The sequence below is a fragment of the Astyanax mexicanus genome, chromosome 21 (genome assembly GCF_023375975.1).
Source record: "Astyanax mexicanus isolate ESR-SI-001 chromosome 21, AstMex3_surface, whole genome shotgun sequence".
In the NCBI taxonomy this organism is placed as follows: domain Eukaryota; kingdom Metazoa; phylum Chordata; class Actinopteri; order Characiformes; family Acestrorhamphidae; genus Astyanax; species Astyanax mexicanus.
Window position 1 is genome coordinate 18259359 of NC_064428.1, and position 20114 is coordinate 18279472.

Consider the following 20114-nt stretch of genomic DNA (forward strand, 5'->3'; position numbering starts at 1 on the left):
CGAAGTCATCCAGACTATGAATGAACATATATGGAATCATGCAGTAAATTAAAAATGTTCCTTTTCTGAGGGAGTCCTGATGAGAGCCAGTTTCATCATAACATTTTTAATGCTCTTTGCAACTGCATTTGAGGATACTTTCAAAGTTCCTAAAAAATGTTTCGTATTGACTGAGCTTAATTTCTTTTTTCTTTAATTAGTTAAGGATTAGAACATCACCATATTTAAAATCCCTTTTTAAAAAAAAATCAGTGCGCCTTATAATCTGGTGTATGAAATCTACCAGTCAGGTTGTAAAGAGCAGTAAATCCACTCCGCTGAATTACAGTGTTATACAGGAGTTTCAGTTTAGTTCTCCAGCACCGAGACTGGAGCAGTATTAGCATTAGCCACTCACCGCGCTAAGCGTTAGCTCTTTAGCCAACCAAAGGTGAGTATTATCGGCCTGTAGTGTGCTTTCCAAAAGACTCGAGGTTTCTCAGTGTAGCTCTGTCCGGCAGCATTAACAGCTAGTGGTTAGACTTTAATGCTAATGCTAATGCCTTAGTGCTGGAGAAATTTGGGAATCTAAACTTACTGTAAATAAACAGTTTTCAGGAGAGAATTCTGTGTAGATTAACATCCAGTGCTTGTTTGACTTAAAAAAAAAGTTTTTTTTAAGAATTAGTTTTGTTTACTTTGCTTAGCATTACTTATTCTACTTATTTTCAATGAAATAGAGTCATTTTTTATTAGTCAATTATTGTGCAATGATTATGTAACATATCCGTTGAACCATATTAAAAATTATATTAAACAGAAACAGAAAACAGTCACTGAAGCCTGGTTTACACTACATAAGAATATTTCAAGTTAATGTGGTGTGCACATTACATGACTGATCAGCAACACTGGGTCTTGCTCTCATTGGCTGTAGTGAACTTCACAACACATTTCATACTAATGAATTTAAATTTGCCACCTGGTCAAGATTAAATATTAAACCTGCTAGGCATCTTTTTGCCTTTTGCACATAGTAAATGAACCAGTGAACTTTTCAGCGAACTAACCAACAACCAATCTGAGAAACTGGCCAACAAAGGATCCGAAGAATGCTCTAGAAAACTAACTAATGAACAATCCAGTGATCTAGCCAATGAATGTTCCAGCGAATGATCCATCGAATGATGCAACTGATTTGACCCAAACTTAAGGCATTGGGTCAGACATCCTCAAAAACAGCTGGGGACTCATAATTATTTTTTATTTTTTTAAAAAGGTCAATAGGTTGGGTTTCAAAAATTCAGTCAAAAAAGAATTTCAAAAGCTGCCCAGTACTAAATTTGGAAGCCAGAGGTGTACCAACCCTGTATGTAGGTTGGTGAGTAATACTTGTTTCTGTTTCTGTCTCACAGAGCGTTCTTTCTCATCATGATGTCATCTGGGTCAAATGTTTGTTTCCAGGACATATTAAAACCTATGATTCGGTTTGTTGTTGTTAGTTTAAATGACGATGTTTTGGAAAGACTATTACAATACCTCAGCACTGGAGATTAGTGGATCTGAAAGGGAGATCTCACAGTGTTCCCTGGCATCTCATGCCAAACTGACATCTATGATAGAATCCAGGTCAGTTTAGCAGTAACACTGCAGATTAAACAAATTAGACTGTTTAATGCTGTAAATCCTTGCTGCAAAAGCTTCTTTTACTTGTTTAATAGATGCACTAGTAGAGCCCAGAAGAGGACAAGTGCTTCCTTTTTGAGACTTGGTTCACCTAAGTGGTTCTTCATGCTTTTAAGGAGTTGGGTGCTCTCTATAATCCTTTTTATGCTAGTATACATTGTTCTGCTTAGCAGTTCATTGTGCTCTTTGGCTTTTTGGAAGTGTCTTCTTTTTGAGCCTTGAATCTTCTCAGTGATTGTTCTTAATGCTCTCAGACCATGCTTTCTTTTAGTTCTTGATTTAGTTTGCTTTTGAGTCCTGTTTCCTGTAATTAGTCTTTCTCTATGCTTTAGGGAGTTTCCTATTTTAAGTCTTGGTCCCTCTGAGTGGCTCCTTGTCATGTTCTTAATGAATTTCTTCTTTTGAGTCTTTGTTTCTCTCAGTGGTCCTTCTTGCTTTAAAGAAGTTTCTTCTTTGAGTCTTTGTTTCTCTCAGTGGATCTTCTTGCTCTAAGGGAGTTTCTTGTTCTGAGTTTTGGTTTCTCTCTGTGGTTCCTCTTGCTCTAAGGGTGTTTCTTGTTTTGAGTCTTTGTTTCTCTCAGTTGTACTTCTTGCTCTAAGGTAGTTTCTTCTCTAGTCATGGTTCCTATATCTCTATATACCTATATAAGAACCATGGTGTTTTTTCGTGTACCAGCCTGCATTTCCACCAGTTTTAGTGAAACCGTCAAATTGTCACATTACTATTTTAAATCTTGGATTCTCTAAGTGTTTCTTACTTATGCTCTTAAAGATTTTCTTCATCTGAGTCTTGGTTTCTTTTGATATTTGGTTTTAACTCATGCTCTTAGGGAGCTTCTTCTTCCTTTTAAGTCTTGGTTCCAGTCTGTGGTTCTTCCTCTTGCTCTTTAAGAGTTGCCTCATTTGAGTGTTGGTTCCTCACAATGTTTCTTACTCATGCTCCTAGAGACTTTTCCCGCTTGAGGTTTACTTTCCCCTCAATAGTTCCTGTTCTGATAGAGCTTCCTATTTTATGTATAATACATGTTGGAGTTTGTTTCCTTAAGATTCTTGATTCCTTTCATTCATTCTTTTTCATGATCTTAGAGAATTGTTCCTATTGAGTTTCGCTACCTCTCATTGTACTTTTTCTTATGTTTATACGTAAGGGTTACTTGTGGAGGGTTGTTTCCCTCAGTGATTTATGCTCTTGCTTTTAGGCAACATTGAAGGGCTCCATGAAAAGTACTGTGAAGAGTTTTATACAAAGAAAACTTTAGATTTTTAATGTACTGTAGTGCAGCTGTTTTGCCAATTGGAGGTAAACAACTCAAATACACTCTGGCATGCCTAATTGTTAAAAAATGATGTGTAGACAGCACTAGAATTTTAAAACATCCAGAACCTTGTGAATCCAATGACAAGCTCAAGCCAGTGACATTTGAGAGGTTCCAGAAAGTTCTCAGAAATATGGCACACTTGTGTGAAGAAAGCTGCAGGAAAGTGCGAAATTAAGTAAATTAAAGCATCATCTCCATTTCAGCCCATCACAGATTACTGTCACAACCCTCAGCCTGCTTGTAAACAAGCTTCATAACCTAAGCTTGCACAAGCCCCGGCTCGGCCGGACTAAAGCGTAATCTGCCTCTACAACATGACACCAGGCTGACGGATCCCGGGCAGAAGCGGAACGGCCGTGCTAATGGGCTTGAGGTCGAGTCGGATTTGGTTTACTTCCCAACTGGGACGCTGGGCGGCAATGGCAGCGAATGGATTTGTAAACAGTGGATGAGTGTGCATGCTTTTATGTCGGGGAAAAAAAAGGCATGATGCAGTGCTTGTGCCTGAGTTGGGCGGAGGAGTTGAATGGCAGACCAAATCGAGGTTGTACACTTTAGTGAGCAATCAGAAAAAAAAGAGTATCACTCTCTTACTAAGAAAATGTTTTGATGGTGAAGAGGAGGTAGTGCATTTAACACTTTTTGCTGGATTTAGATTTAAATAATGCCTGTTCTTTTTGATAAAAAGGACATATACAGGGGTAGGAAAAGGAAACTGCAACAACTGGTTTTAGACCACAATAATTTATTGTCCTGACGGACAGTTCTGGTGGAAACAGGAGAGTTGAGGTGCTCATTGAATTCTGCCGTGATTTGGGCAGCCGTGGTTTTATGTTTTTTGGATACAATCTGGGTTAGCACCCGAAGATCCCTTTCAGACAACTTCCTCCTGCGTCCACAGTTAATCCTGTTGGATGTGGTTGGTCCTTCTTGGTGGTATGCTGACATTACCCTGGATAGCGTGGCTCTTGATACATCACAAAGACTTTGTGTGACACTGTGGCCAGTGAGTGGAAATATATGGGCATTATAGGGGTTTTAAATAAAGTGATCAGTCAGTGGAAGTACAGAGTAGTAGAAGAAGTAGTGGTAGTAGTAGTAGTAGAAGTAGTAGTAGGGGTTTCTAATAAAGTGGCCACTGAGTGGAAGTCCAAGGTTGTAATGGGTGTTTCTAGTAAAGTGGCCAGAGAATGTTAAAAAGAAATTGTAACAATGGAATTTGCAACCAGTGCCTTTAGAAACTCTTTAAAAAAAAAAGCTTTAAAGTCCCGCTCTAACACCCGATAAACAAAACCTTTACACCCCGTGCAAAAGGAAAAAAGGAAATTACCCGCCGCAATTTGTTCTGCTACATCATTACCCAGCGTCCTTCGTGGGCCGTGAATTAGTTTCATATGGTTTTCATTTGCCTCCTTTTTTTTTTTTACCTGCTCTGAGCCTTCAAGCAAATCCAGTGCTGAGGACAAGTAGATTACGGCTGCTTCGTAACATTATAGCTAATTAAGCCGCATTTCGCTTTCAATAATGAGGCGGCCAGCGGTATCAGAGCCAGCTCCAGAAGTAAGAATGTGTTTGGAAACGCCGCTAAGGCAGACGCTTGGCTGCCAGTGCCGCCATCATTAAGTGTTCTTGGCAGGTTTATCAGAAACGCTTGGAAGAAAGCAGAAATGACACTCGTTGGAGCTGGTAAATAGAAGTGAACTGAGAGAAATGAGCATCTCTGGACACAATCACAGAGAGGAAAACATCTGTCAACTACGTGACGATATGAAGACCGACACAAGCCGAGCTGGAACCTTCTGAAGACAAAATGGCTTCAGAATCTGCGAGGCTTTTATGGCTGAGCAAAAGATGCCGGGTCCAATAGTTCCAATGATTAAAGGAATATTTGAAGGGAAAACAAGACTTTACTTACATTTTCAAGCTTTACTTGAGGAATTTTAACTAAATGCCATATTTGGTAGCAAACAATTACCATTATACAAGACTAAGACAATGACTATGTTCACACTGCAAGCACAAATCAGATTTTTAACATATCTAGATTGACTGATAGATAGTCTGGACAGTCAGAAACCACAGGAAGAAATATGCTGCATTCAGATGCAGGCAAATTGGACTTGTTTCTCAAATCAGATCTGTTACAAACCCCCACACCTTCAGGGATGGAATGGTTTATCATAGAGGATGAACCAATGGTGGAGGTTAGCGTGGTGGTGGTCTTCTTAGGTGGCACTTTAAAGCAATTAGAAGTACTTAAACTCTCTGGAACTGAGCTCTTGCCCTTTTTTTTTGTCTTTATCTTCACTACTAGGTCTCATAGGTTAATTGTGTTTGACTCTCTCTTCTAAGAGTCTCTTTTAATATTTATCCCCAGTACATTTTTGACCTTTTCAATTTTAGCGGATAACTGAAAAAGTGACTTTATGATCATTAACAGTTGGTTAATCTTCCTTTCTTTATGTTGTGATCCTGGAACGAGTTGGGCCGTAAGAGATGAGTTAAAACTACTGTCCACACTTTTATTTTTAAGCGATCAGATCGGATTTAATCATTGATGCTCTTCTCAGACCCCCACATTCTGTATTTGAAGAGGTAGTTTGTTGAGCTGTGAGTGATGCAAAAGACACATTAAAATACAATTAATTTTTTTAAGTCCAAATCTGTACAAAATGTAGTTGCAAAATCAGATTTTATCTGGTTTCTGGCTGTCCAGACTAAAAATCATAAAATCAAAATTTGGGCTGGATTTGGGCTGGCAGTTTAAACACATTAATATCAGGTTTATGTGGTGGTTTGAAATGCAGTTAGAATTAGAATTGCACAGATGTGCCTCAGTCTGGACCCTCTGGACACTCAGATATCATTGTCTTTTGGTTTTCCAAAAATGTTTACAGATTCATGTGCATTGAAAGAACTACAAGCTAGGCTACATGCTAGTCTTCATCATCCTAGCCTTGGTAACATTTTGTCATGCCTGGTGCTAAACTCGCTCTTACCTCTCCCAGCCTCAGCTCTGTCTGCGATCTCCAGTCTCTGGACTACAATGCCCAGAATGCACCGCACACTGACACTGATCACTCCAGTTTACGATTACATGACACTGCACACAACACTAACTGGAAGCCAATCACCTGAATATTGATTACACCTGTTACTGTAACGCCACAGACGGGAGTCAGACGCTCGCGGTAAAAACAAAACGAGGCTTTATTATAAAGCACGTAAGCTGATAGCGTAGTCAGATAACAGGCGTGGGTCAAAGCCAGAAAAACAACCAACCAAAACATCAGAGCCGAATCACAAACCGAAAACGAAACCATTAACCAGAAGCAGAGTTCAATAAACCAGAAAATCACAATACAAACAGAACAAAAGGATAAGGCAAAAAACGTAGTCGAAAAGAACAAACAAGGGTCATACATGGGTAATACACACAGGAAAATAACGCTCAGTATATCGCTGGTGAAACAGGGAAAATACCTCGCGAAAAACGAGACAAACAGACAGGTAGTTATATCTGAAGTAAATTACCAACACCTGAACACAATCTAGAATTCCGGTGACGTAGCCCGCACAAATGAGTCCGAACACGTGGTGTTGTCAGGTGCATGCTGGGAGGTGTAGTTCCGGACCGGGGATTGTCCATAGACGGGAACAGCAGAGTCAGAAAAAGGAACTACAGAGTCTGTGGTAGGCGTCACAGTTACACCACATATATGTATATACACCCTCACTACACACACTCCTTGCTGAGTATTGATGGGTTATCCTTGTACAACACATTTCCCCAGGCCTGTGTTTATTACTTCAGGTCCTGTTTTTTGTATTTACTGGTATGTTTACTCCCTCTTGCTGTTGTTTACAGGTGTTGACCTTGCCTGTTTTGACTACTCTATTGTTTAATATTTTATTAAATTAAATATAGGTTAATTTGCATCTGCGCATGTCTGAATCCTGTCTAGCCATGACACGTTTCATGATGGGAAGACCTAGGCTAGAAGGCTTGCCACTTGTTAGCCATGCTAAAAGGTCAACTTATACTTCTGCGTCAAAGCTACACCTTAGCGAGAGTGCACTATGCTGCAGAGTGCGTTTATACTTCTGTGTGCGCGCATCAGCGGCTCAGCATTGCTCTGCAGTTTAAAGGCCCGCAGACCAATCGCAGCTGCGGCTGACTGCGTCATCTGATGCATAGTTACATTTCCAGGAATGTGTACGTTGAGCTACGGCGTAGGGTACTTGTCAACAAGCTATGGTGTAGGTTCGATGCAGAAGTATATATTGGCCTTAAGTCTTGGCTACATTTGGGGCAATGGTGAACATAAATCGCTTCACTGATCTTAGCCCTGATGCTTAACGTCCTCCAACACTGAGAGAAAAGGTGAAAACTACACCACCATTTTAAACTGGCTGGCCGAAGTTGGTTGGACGAATGTCTCCATGTCCATGGATATTAAAATCCGCCCTGCATACAGTCAAGCACAAGCCTGCTGAAGATAAGCCAGTCAATCAGAGTTAAAAGTGGCGGGCTTTGCTCCCGTGTGCCCGTGCTGGGGACTACTGCAGAGGTATACTTTTCCATGCCTTTAATTACCATAGTGCAGTAATTACCACTGGGCCTCAGCGCGCAGCTGCACCAGGGGGCCTTCCCTAATCTTACTAGAGTACATTGCCCTTTCCTTCCATCGCTGGGTCAGCAGCAGGCCTATTTCAAACCTTCACTGCTTTAAGCTTCTTAAAAGGATTGCTGGACAAACTCAAGTCCTCGGCAAACCGGCACTTCCTTTAAGCCATGAATAATTTGGAATTAATTGATTTCAGACACATGTTGGACATCCTGTAACGCTGAAGGGAAAGCTGCAGCCAGTTTAATATGAACTGCTGTTGTTCATACTAAAATAAATTTGCAGGCTAATTGTTATCGTACGTTAGCACTAGCAGTTATTATTAATGTCCGTTTTAAGGTGTTAATTAAATGGTAGTGGTCTAGTTTGGAAATTCTGAGTAAAGGTGTTTTGAGGTATTACATAACCTTATTCTGTTATTTCTATTTCCAGCAAACTTTGGTCTCATCTGACCACATAACCTCTTCCATAAAGGCCAGTTTTTTGGAGTGCAAAACTAATAGTTATCCTGTCGACAGATTCTTCCACCTGAGCTGTGGATTTCTGCAGCTCCTCCAGAGTGACCATGGGCCTCCTAGCTGCTTCTATGACCAGAGTTTTCCTTGCTTGATCTGTCAGTTTGAGTGGACGGCCATGTCTTGGTAGGTTTGCAGTTGTAGAATGCGTTTTCCTTTTTTTGGATAATCTACTGAACAGAGTTTCTTGGGATGTGTTTTTGTTTTTATAATGTAACCCTGCTTTAAACTTTAAAGTCTACAACTTTATCTCTGACCTGTCTGGTGAGTTCCTTGGTCTTCATGATGCTGTTTGTTCACTAGTGTTCTCTATATCAAACCACTGAGGCCTTCACAAAACTGCTGTATATATACTGAGACACACAGCACACAGCAGGACATTAACTCATTAAAAGAGTTTTAAAGGTAATTGATTGCACTGGATTTTATCTTTACAGATTTTTATTTGATTAAAATTGTAAAAGCCATGTATAATTTCTGTTCCACTTCACAGTTACGTGCTACTTTGCATTGGTCTATTACTTAAAATCTTGATAAAATAGATATATAGAAGTTTGTGGTTGTAAGGTGACAAAGTGTGAAAAAGTTCAAGGGATGAAAGTATGAATACTTTTGCAAGCATTGCATAATGGAAGAACTTTTTTAGGGTTAAAGAAATGGCTGTAAATGCCTGTTACATTTACATCACAAAAAAAAAACAAGAAATTACTTTGTCTTTGTAAAACGTCTCACTTAAAGAACCCTTTGAAGCAACTACAATATTCCTTAATGGTTCCAAAGTTCTCTTTAATGCCACCAGAGATAGACATTCTGATGTTAGCTGAAGAGAAACTGTGATCTCCTACCTTAACAGGCCAAATCCCTTCTTCTTCGTCTTTTTGTCTTGTTCCTCAGGAACGTCGTCCTTCTTCTTTGCTTTGCTTTTCTTCTCTTTCTTCTTCTTGGTCTTCTTCTTCTTCTCTTTAGCCCCGTCTTCTAGCTCTTGGCGTGAGGAGTTGCTTGCAGGAGTGTCTCTGCCAGAGCTATCATCTGAATAATCTGAAGGAAGAAAAAGAGGCAAGAGCTTTTCAGTGTGGTCAACCTCAGGTATACACGGACATAAAAAATGGCAAAAGTCATGGGACACAGCACAAGTGCAGATTTGTTTTTATGTGTGTTGAATGAGGATGAATCTACAGTTACAGTAGATACAGGAATCAGCAGCAGATGTCAGCACATTACCAGTTTCTCTTATTTTAATTCTTGTATAGTTTATTGGGTAAAGCATCTGGAAAAAAATGCTTTCATGACTTTAGGGGCCCTATCTTAGACTCTGCACAAGGCGTGTTGCAATGCTCATTGCTATCTTTCACCCCAGAACAGTCTATTTTCATGCCTTGCACATGCGTCATTTAAAATAGCAACAGTACTTGTGAATATATCTACACTGATGGTTGTGGTAGCCTAGAAGTGCACTACTGTCTGATTAGAACCTAGGCAACAGTGTCATCATGTAGACGTTTATTGCCATCTTGGCAACGTAGGCATGCCACCTCTGCTCAACACACTTGTACACCCCCACTTGTTACATACATACAACTAAGAACATGCAGTAAACAGAATATAAAATAAAACAACATTGCTGTTTCTGTAAATTACCTGTTCCCACACCTTCACAGCGTGAAAGCACAAGAAAGGTCAGTTTCTTGTGCAAAGAAACGCTGCGCCATTAAAATAGCAATCTGCCAGAGTAAAAGTGCACCTGGCTCTTAAAGGTAATGGCAAGTGACACGCTGATTGGTTTATTGCATGTTACGCCAAAAACAGACCTTTGATTAATTAAGAAAATTAGTACATGCCTTTTGCATGTTTCGAGCTGCGCAAGGTGTACTTTTCCGGTCGTTACGATAGCAAAGACACACAGACACGCCCTAAATCAAGCTGCATGGTGCTCAGTTGACAGCTTGCCTATAGATCGCTAAAACGGATAATATACATTTCTATTCACCCAGTTTAATATACATAAATATTTTACATTTAGTTTTAGTTTCTTTTATTCTTCTCCTGTAGTCTACACCTGAAGAAACCATCCTCCAGAGCACAGCTCGGCTCGTTTGTCCTGACAGGGACCGGTAAGCAGCGAGAAGCCGAAAGGGAGCAGAGAAAAACTGGAAGGGAGAGTATAATATTAAAGCAAACGAAGAAATATTGTGGTAACCTTTCAGAAGTAGCTGAAAGTCAGGAAGACAGATTCATAAACAGCAGCCAGTTTTAGAGCAGGCCAGCAGAGCCGCTGCCCAGAGTCTGGCCTTCAGAGCGAGAGCCGTCCAGCCAACACACACTTTCATTAATGCAGAGCAGATTCTTGGCTCGAGTGTTTAGTCAAGACTGCCTTTCTTCATTTAGCACTGCAACCTCAGAACACACTGTACCAACACACACACACACACACACACACACCTCAGATTTCTGCTTTCCTCTATCGAGCTTCCCATCATCTTTCGTTTTTTTTGTTTTGTTTTGTATAAATTTAGAATAAATTAGAGTTCCTGCACAAATGGCGAGAGTGGGTGTAGCTCTGCAGTGTTGCTGTAAGATAAGGTTTCATTGGTAAGCTAAGGTGCTGGTAAATGAGTGCTAAGGTATTGCTATGGTGTTGCTATGGTGCTGTAAAAAGGTTATGGGTGCTGGTTACTAAGGTGTTGCTAAATGGTTGTTAAGGTGTCACTATGTGGTTGCTAAGGTGTTGCGAGGCAGTTGCTGAACGTGCTGCTTTAGTACAGTAGTTTAGGAGTACAGTCATATAAGTGGTTGTTACGGCATTGCTTGGGGGATGCCAAGGTGTTATGATAATGTGCAAAAAGCAAGGTTTGTGTAAATGGTACTTTGAATACCTTTAGTTTAGCTTTGGTTTCAAACCTCAGTTTAGTGACTGGACTAAAAAACTTTACTATGTTATGTTGTCACAACCTACAGAGTCTGCATCACTGTTTATAATGTTTTATATTTCTGTTTTTAAATAAGGGTCAATCTACAGTTACAGTAGATACAGTGCAATCTGTTAGGTCTGTTCTGCTGTGTAACACTAAACACCAATTCCTTTTCTTCTTCTATTGTTTATTGGGTGACGATAGCCTGCCTTAAATTTGCACATGTGAAGTTAGTCTCCTATTTTCCAACTGCTGCAGATGAAGCATTGCTGAGTAGCATCACAGCGCACTCGGAGGAAAGCGCAGCGACTCTGTACTGATACATCAGCTCACAGATGCTTTGTGTTGATTGACATCACCCTTTGGAGCGATAAAGGGAAAGAGCGCCACTTACCCACCCAGAGAGAGCAAGGCCTATTATGCTCTCTCAGGGCTCCGGCAGCTGAGGGCAATCTGCATGACCGGGATTCAAACCAGCAATCTCCTGATTATAGTGGCAGCGATTTAGAACCACTGGCCAAAAAAATTATTTAACATTGCAGATGAAACCGAACCATGGTTCAGCTGATCCAAACCGAAGCCATCTTTTTTCTTTTTTTTTTTTAGATAAAATTTTGCTTTGAACTAAAAAATTCCAAACAAGAAAATCACCCCAAGTAAAGGCAACTATGATCACCTATGACACCTGTTTTTTAGTTTTTAATGCAGATACAGAGATCTTCATCCCTGCACTGCCTCTTCAGTGTGGACAGCAAGTCATCAAGTCAGTATTTTTTGCGTTTTGGACACGGGTTTATTTCTGAGATCAGGCCGGACAGTGGTAGTTCACTTTGTACTGCAGCTAATGTTAAACACATGTCTGGCACAGCGTCTTTCGCTCTTTTTTAAATGCACCAGCAGTCCGTCTCATTAGCTATTCAGTGCACACACTTTTCATTAGTGGCTCATTAATGCAACTGCCGGCTTCCACTGTCGCCAATATAAACAGAAAACTGCAGCATCACCACTGAGTCTGTGCTATCGTAATACATCATTTACATCTGCCATCACATTCACCCTGAATTTACTAAAGCCTCATTAGTGTGTAGTCACTTCTAGACTTCAGACTGACCGGCAAAATACACCCTCTTACACCTTTAATCAACTTACACTAAGAAATGATAGATGAGTGCTGTGCACACTTTTAAAAATCCTTCAAGATGCAATTATTTTACTTGTTTATCATTCATGTTCGAAATTACATTCTATTTTATACAAGTACATTTATTGTGGGCTAGAAATGGAAAATATAATAAACTAAAGCGATTTTTTTAGCTTATTTTGATCAGTATGAATCTGAAGTGAATATTTTTTTCTACAGATTCAAAGAAGTATATTTGAAATTATTTTAATTCAGTATGTAGATAGATAGATAGATAGATAGATAGATAGATAGATAGATAGATAGATAGATAGATAGATAGATAGATAGATAGATAGATAGATAGATAGATAGATATTGAGGGATAAAATTCTAAATTGAGACTTAAAAAAATATATACATAAATATATAAATACAAAAAAAAACTATAGAAAGTGTGGAAGTAAACAGTCGTAGATATGAGGTAGTGCAGTAAAAGAATAAACTAAGTATAGGAGGTATTAGTAGATATGACTATTAAACATAAACATAAACATGTGCAAGTATTATATTTAAGTTAGGTGCGTAGTGTAGTGTCCAGGGGTGCAAAAGTACAGGATGTACAATAAAGTGTCCCGGAGTGCAAGTGTACAGGATGTACAGTACAGTGTCCAGAAGTGCAAGTGTACAGGATGTACAGTAAAGTGACAAGTGTCCAGGAGTGCAAATAAACAGTATATACAGTAAAGAGGCAAAAGAGTCCCAGGGTGTAGATGTGTATGGTGTTTTTCCAGTACAGATTAAGAAAGCACATATGAGCCTTGTTTCTCATCTGTCTTCTCTCTTCTGGCTCAGATTAAGAAAGCACGTATTGTATGTATTTCCAATGTGTCACTCTTAGAGACACAAAAAAAACTTAGAAATTAGTTTCAATATAGTATGAATATGCAGTGTGTATTTCTGTCTATAGACACACAGGAATTAGTGGAATTAGTTTTAACCCAGTATGAATCTACATTGTGCCTTTGGCTATAGGCTTACAGGATTGTTTTTTTTGAAATACCTCATAACTGTCTTACATATTTAGTAATAATAGTTGTATTATTGTGGAGTGTGTGCAGTTTTACCATTGATGCTTATTCTTTTGGAGTGGTTTTAAACCCCTATGAATTTGAAGTATGACATTTTCACAGGCTGATTAATAACTGTGAAGCATTTTTTTAATCCAGTATGAATTTGCCACGTGTACTGATCGAACAGCCTGGCTGTAAAATAGAATCTGCATTGTATTTTTTAGAGGCCAAGAAGAATAACTTTTGAATGATTGTAAATTAATTGGAGGGGTTTTAATCCAGTATTAATCAGCAATATGTCAGCATTTTTTACAGACTGTATTAACTGTGAATCCAGTATGAGTCTGTGAGGTCGTAAGTATGAATCGTAAGTATGTTTACTGCTGATCCAGTATGAACTGGGAGTGTGTACAGTTTTCACCATTTTGTAGAATTAGAGTGATTTTAATCCAGATTAACTCAGAATTCTATGTTAAGTTGTTGAGTACAGTCTGATAGCAACGACGGCTACACGACCTGACTACAGTGTAAGTTAACAATCTGTATAGGACTTAAATAGGTTTATTATGTGTATGAACAGGGTGAAATGCTTGTGCTCTTACCGTCGTCAGGCTCGGAAGGCCCGTCGTAGGACTTGTCGATGGCCTGTCTGAAGCTCATGTTGCAGCCTCGGCCTCTCACCATCTGCATGGCGGGCCGGTGGAAGGGAGTCTCGCTCTTGCTGACCTCCTCCATGGCTGTCTGCAGGCTCTCCAGAGAACTGGACTTCTGCAGGCCCAGCGTGGGGCCGACCGGCTGGCCTCTGGAGGCTGAGGACACTGATGGGAAGGGAGAGGGGTGGGATCAGTGAGAGTGAGGGAGTTGGGGATTGGTGGAAAGGTAGAGTAAGGTGTAGGGGAGGGGTAGAATGGAGGGAGGAATCAGACTGAGTACATATTGTTGGTTGATGTTTGGATGAATGTAGGTTAAACCTTTGAAAAGAAAAAATTGAGCAACGCAGAGAAAGAAGAGATGTTCAACTAATATGAAACACAAGTGTAAAAGAGTAACAAAAAAAGAAAAAGGAAACTGTGAGACAGAAGAAAAGAATATTTCAGAAATAAGACGAAAAACAGAACATAGTGCCTGAGGAGGTTAAATAAAAACTTGTCAAAGAAAAAAAGCTTAGTCCTTAGAAGCAGAAAATATGAGATATTATTTAACCAAAAAAAAAAAAAAGACAAGAAAATAGGGATTACCATGCACAATACAGCATAAAGCATAATTTAACAGCTCCTATTAAGTTTTCATTTTATTTTAGAAATAATAAAACAAGGCAAACTGTAAATAACAGCTAAACTGTAAACTTCTCTTCTACTTACAAAACATTTCAAAATAATTTATCCGCTAGTTTTAAAAGGAATATCATTACATTGCAAAATTACATGTTTTTAGCTGCTGTATATCATCACTGTTCATTGTAAAATGAAAAAAATAAAATCATGAATGGACCAATATAAGTGTTCCACAGTGTTTTGGAATAACTTCCATTGAAAGTTAAGGTTTTTATCCTTCTCCTGTAAAGTCTGCCATTTTAGACTTATGAGACTTTTATGTAACATCAAACATTTTCAATAATCATCTAGGAAGAAAAATTTCAATTGCATGAAATATACATAAACAAATTATATAGTTCTGTAGAATGTGTAAAACTAGAGTATAACTGCTTTATTTTGCAATTATATAGTAATTATACAGTAGTAGTGACAACAAATTACTTACTTGCAATAATTTAAGACAATTTATTCTATCGTCTATTAAAAGACAGTAATCATGACAGGTCTACTAAGAAGCAAACATCATGGTAAAAGCAGAAGAATGTCCACAAAGGTCTAATATTTCTAGTTCTCCAATGCTAAGAAGCAAACAACTTGGTTAAAGCACAAGAATGTCTATGAAACAAGAAGCTCCAGGCATGCAGAAAAACAAATGAGAAAAGGCACAGCAGGAGAAGCACTGAGAGCGGGAAGAGGAAGGAGGTAAAGACGAGGAGACTGACAGAAAAAACAAGCAGAAGTAGAACTGAGAGCAGTGAAAGAAAGAGCAGGTACAGCGGCAGCAAGAATGCAGGGAAGAGGATGGATGGAACAACAAACAAAGAGCAGACGAGTTCATGTTCTGGAAAGGGGTGGATCAGGAAACAAAGAAAAAAAAACAGAGGCATTAGAAAGGTCAGACCGTCATGCAGGGGTGAGTGTAGATTCAGTGTTTTAAAGCAGGTTTCAGGGTAAAAAGATAGTAAAAGACAAAAGCATTTATAATCTTTCAGGCATGAAGACTAGATCAGACAGACAGGCATTCGGCACTGCAAGAACTGGACTGAGGAGTACAGCAGTGTAAATAACCGAGGCCTTGATACTCTGAGCTACAGTGTTACACTAACTACTGATATCAAGCTGCACTCGAATACAAACCACTAAGAGTGTGTGTGTGTGTGTGTGTGTTCATTTTCAAGCCTTTCAAATCCAAAGGTGAAAAAGAACAGTGACAGATAAACAATAATAAAGATGAAACAAGCATATGGGTCACTTCCTACACAGTAAAGCTACAGTAAGAAGGCCACAACAGTTTCCACAACAATATGCAAATTCAACAGCTTACAGTTTAACTTTTGAATTTACTTTATTCACCCTATCAGTGTTCGTACCACATATTCTCCATAAAACAAACAGTATTTCAGTCCTGTTTCTCTGCATACAATTTATTGCCAAACGTATTTGCTCGTTGCAAACAAGTGAACTTGAGTGACATCCCATTCTTAATTTACAGGGTTTAACATTATGTTGACCCACCCTGTGCAACTACAACAGCTTCAACTCTTGAAAGTTTCCACAAGGTGCAGGCCAGTCGATTTATTTCACACCAAACTGGCTCATGCATGACTTTATGAACTTAGCTTTGAGTACTGATGCACAGTTCATGCTGGAACAGAAGGGGCCATCTCCAACTGTTCCTGCAATGTTGGGAGCATAAAATTGTCCAAAATTTCCTTATACTGGAACTAAGGGGCAGAGCCCAACTCCTAAAAAGAAAGCAACCCCATACCATAACCCCCGCTCCAACACGTAATTTTACATATAGATTATACAGAATATAAAACACTTTGTGCGACAAGAATAAGGAACAAGGGTGTCGCCATGTTTTTTCTTGGGGAGCGGCTAAGTAAACTAAATTTAAATTCTTTAAAAAAACATTTTCTTTTTAAGTGCTTGATGTTAATCGACACAGATTCTCTCCTGAAAACTGTTTATTTGGGTGACTAAAGCACTTCCCTTAATTTTTTAAGTAAGCTTAGATTTACAATATTTTCAACAGCGCCAGTAAATGCCATCCTACAGCCCTACACTGAGGAACCCTGAGTGTTTCAGTAAGCCAGGGCACTATCAGCTAGCGGTTTGTCCCACACAACTTGTTTTAATACGATAAACATGTAGACTACAGCACCAATATACTCACCTCTGAACGGTGAAAGAGCTAGCACTACGATTAGCGCCTCATGCTAATACTGCTCCAGCCTTAGTACTAAAGAAATTTTACTCCTGTGTAACACTGTACTTCAGCAGAGTGGCTTTACTGCTGCTTACAACCTGACTGGTAGAATTCATACATAAGGCGCACTGGATGATAAGGTGCACTGGCAATTTTTTGGGAAAATTAAAGGATTTTTAGTGCATCTTACAGTGCGAAAAATATGGTAAATATATAATTTCAGGTGGCATTCTATCATGACAACTGCCCATCTCAGACTCGTCCATCGGCTTGCCAGGCAGAGATGATTGAGTCTTCTCTCCAGAGAACATGTCTGCACTGCTCTACTGTGCGGTGATGTAGTGGTGGTGTGCTTTACATCACTGCATCCAGCACATTGTATTGTGCTTGGTAATGTTAGGCATGGAAAGTCCATGCCTAACAAGCTCTCTATGCTCTACTGTTCTTAAGCTGATCTGAAGGCCACATGAAGTTTGTAGCTTTGTAGCGATTAATAAAGTTGCTGAGTTGATGTCGCTTCCAATCACTTTCACTTCCACTGTTATAATATCACTGACAGTTGACTGTGGAATATTTAGTAATGACTTAATTTCAGGACTTTACTTGTCTTGACTTAAGGGTGATGACCTTACAGAACCACAACACTGCAGGTATTACGTGGGTGGTGGGCCATCATTCTTAGCACTGCAGTGACACTTACGAGTGGAGTTGTGTTAGTAGTGTGTGTTGTGTTGGTACAGGTGGATCAGACATACTGTATTATACCTTAATACCTGTTCTGTAGTGGCCCTTTTGGGTCCTGAGCATTAAAGAACAGGGTAAAAGGAGGATGAGGATAATAACCAGTGTTGGACACGTTACTTTGAAAAAGTAATTCGTTATAGTTACTAGTTACTTCTCCAAAATGTAACTGAGTTACTAACTGAGTTACTCCACTATAAAAGTAACTAGTTACAAGTAAAAGTAACTATTGCGTTACTTTTGTGTTACTCGCCCCCGTAACCCACACCCCCCCACCTTCTCAGAGCGTTTTACATAAGCCAAATGAATAGAGTGCACAACAGCAAAGACAAATACCTGCATAGAAGTTTGTCCATGACAAATTTTTCGTTCGGGGACATAATGTGCACTCTTTTTTAACCTTTGACGTGCACATTTTAACCTTTGACCTCAGTGAGTTTTAAATACTGTCTGTATTTCCATCTGGAAAAGGCTGTTTTGTCACTGGAGTCCTCCTCACTCGCCATCTCTCGCTACGCGCTGTAAACACCCGCCACTATGCATGCGGTCTAAACTCCCATCAACCTATTTTCTCTGATTGGCTGAAGACGTAATCTTACTTTACCTTAGCCAATCATTGCTTAGGCCGTTTTCTCATCCTCCCCTCCCTTGTGACTCACAGACAACGCACACACACACACTTGCGCCTATAATTCGATTACTCGTTACTGAAAAAAGGAACAGCGTTAGTAACGCCATTTATTTCAACGCCGTTACTCCCATCACTGATAATAAAGTATGCAAAGAAACAGATAGAGGACTAAATATGCAATTCTAGAACTACAATGTGCTACTATATGCTCAGTGTAACTGATAAATTAAGGTTAATGGGTGTAACAAGGTCATAATGTTTTGCTTAGGTTTTTCTATATAGCACATATTCGTCACGGCTACATTGTTTGCTAACAGCTACATTCTAGCAGAAGTCCCCTTACTGCTGCAGAGAGGATAAACAGATGGCTTTTTCAGGCACACATTCATAAATCAATCAGGAGCGGCCCAACATGAGAGAGAGAGAGAGAGAGAGAGAGAGAGAGAGAGAGAGAGAGAGAGAGAGAGAGAGAGAGAGAGAGAGAGAGAGAGAGAGAGAGAGAGAGAGAGAGAGAGAGAGAGAGAGAGAGAGAGAGAGAGAGAGAGAGAGAGAGAGAGAGTGTATCATTTGGAGAAACATTTGATAATTGTCAAAAACTCTGTAATTGGCAAACTCTCTCTGGCAGACAGATATCTGTATACTGTCATTATCATCCTGCAAGAGGAAAATAATGAGACAAAACAAGCAAACAGCCAACTACACACACACACACACACATACACACACAGACAGACAGACAACTTCAGAGACAGTGTGTGTAGTAAAGCACAGTGCTGGCTGGGCGACACACACAAAGACGAAGAGGAGAGATGAAGACAGGCAGAGAACACAGACTGGTGAAGAACACTAATGAAAATACAGCAAAGACAGAATGATTATCTGTGTGTGTGTGTGTGTGTGTGTGTGAGAGAGAGAAAAGTGTCTCCATAATGATGGAAAAATTTACATACATGCTCATTTCTCAGTGCCGTCATATCAAACCCTACTTTTCAGTTTTACCCTTTTGTCCTTCAGTTTTCTCCTATTTCTACAGAAACACTGGAGAAAGACGTACAGGTGTACAAAACTTTTTTTTACTAATTTAATGTATTAGCATTTTGCACCTGCACTTCTCTAAATGTTAACCAATGGTGTGATACAGCTATTTAATGAGTAAGACTGTGTGCAGCCGAGCCTGCTGAGAACCCTTATTTGCCATCAGCCGATGGAATCACATAAACCTGCCTTATTTGGTATTGACTGAAGACTAAGGCTGATGTACACTGTATACAGTACACACTGTCCTGTCACACACTTCCTTCTGTACACTGGAGCCAAGAGGCTCACACATACTGAGAGATTGTGAAATTGAGAAACTTAAATAGATTTGCTTATATTGTTGCACTAAAAGTTATAAACAGTGAACTGAAAGTACTAGGAATGAATAAAGTGACGTTAGAGCATTTTACACTAACTGGTACTCAGAGACCACAGCTTAGAAAAATGAACAGTAAACCTGTTACTATAACAAGTAAATCACTGAGTGCAGTGAATTCAACATGAAAACTACCCACTTTACTAAAGGCAAAAATAAAAGGGTAATGAACATGTTATTCTTTACTGTTCAAATTCAACCAGTTAGGTTTGAAAAACTAGACAAAGAAAGAAAAAAAAGAAAAAAGAAACAAAGACAGAAATCAGAACATTTAAAAACAGAACAAATCAAGAAAACAAACTGGCAGATAAAAAAGCAAATAAAAGAAATGAAACAAGGCATGATACAAAAAGAAAATAAAAAAGAAAGAAATGTATAATAAGAAGCGATAAAGAGAGAGAGAACAGACAGAAATAGCAGAGGGAAAGAGGGAAATAAAAGAAATGGTGCGATAAAATTAAATAAAAATATATAAAAATAAAAAGACAAAAATGAATCAGCCAGAAATAAAAAGAATCAATCTGAAAAAAAGAAAGAGAATCAGACAGAAGAAAAGAAAGAAAGAAAGAAAG

General features: G+C 39.2%; 1 protein-coding gene across 3 annotated transcripts in view; it reads right to left on the reverse strand.

Moving 5' to 3' along the window:
* pard3ba (par-3 family cell polarity regulator beta a) overlaps window positions 1–20114 on the reverse strand; it is a 256267-nt gene that overhangs the window by 75213 nt on the left and 160940 nt on the right. For all 3 annotated transcript variants that reach the window (XM_049469675.1, XM_049469674.1, XM_049469676.1), the window contains 2 exons: window positions 13831–14046; window positions 8972–9164 (listed from right to left, as the gene is read on the reverse strand). In XM_049469675.1, the coding sequence (XP_049325632.1) occupies window positions 8972–9164; window positions 13831–14046 (409 nt within the window). The remainder of the gene's footprint in view (window positions 1–8971; window positions 9165–13830; window positions 14047–20114) is intronic.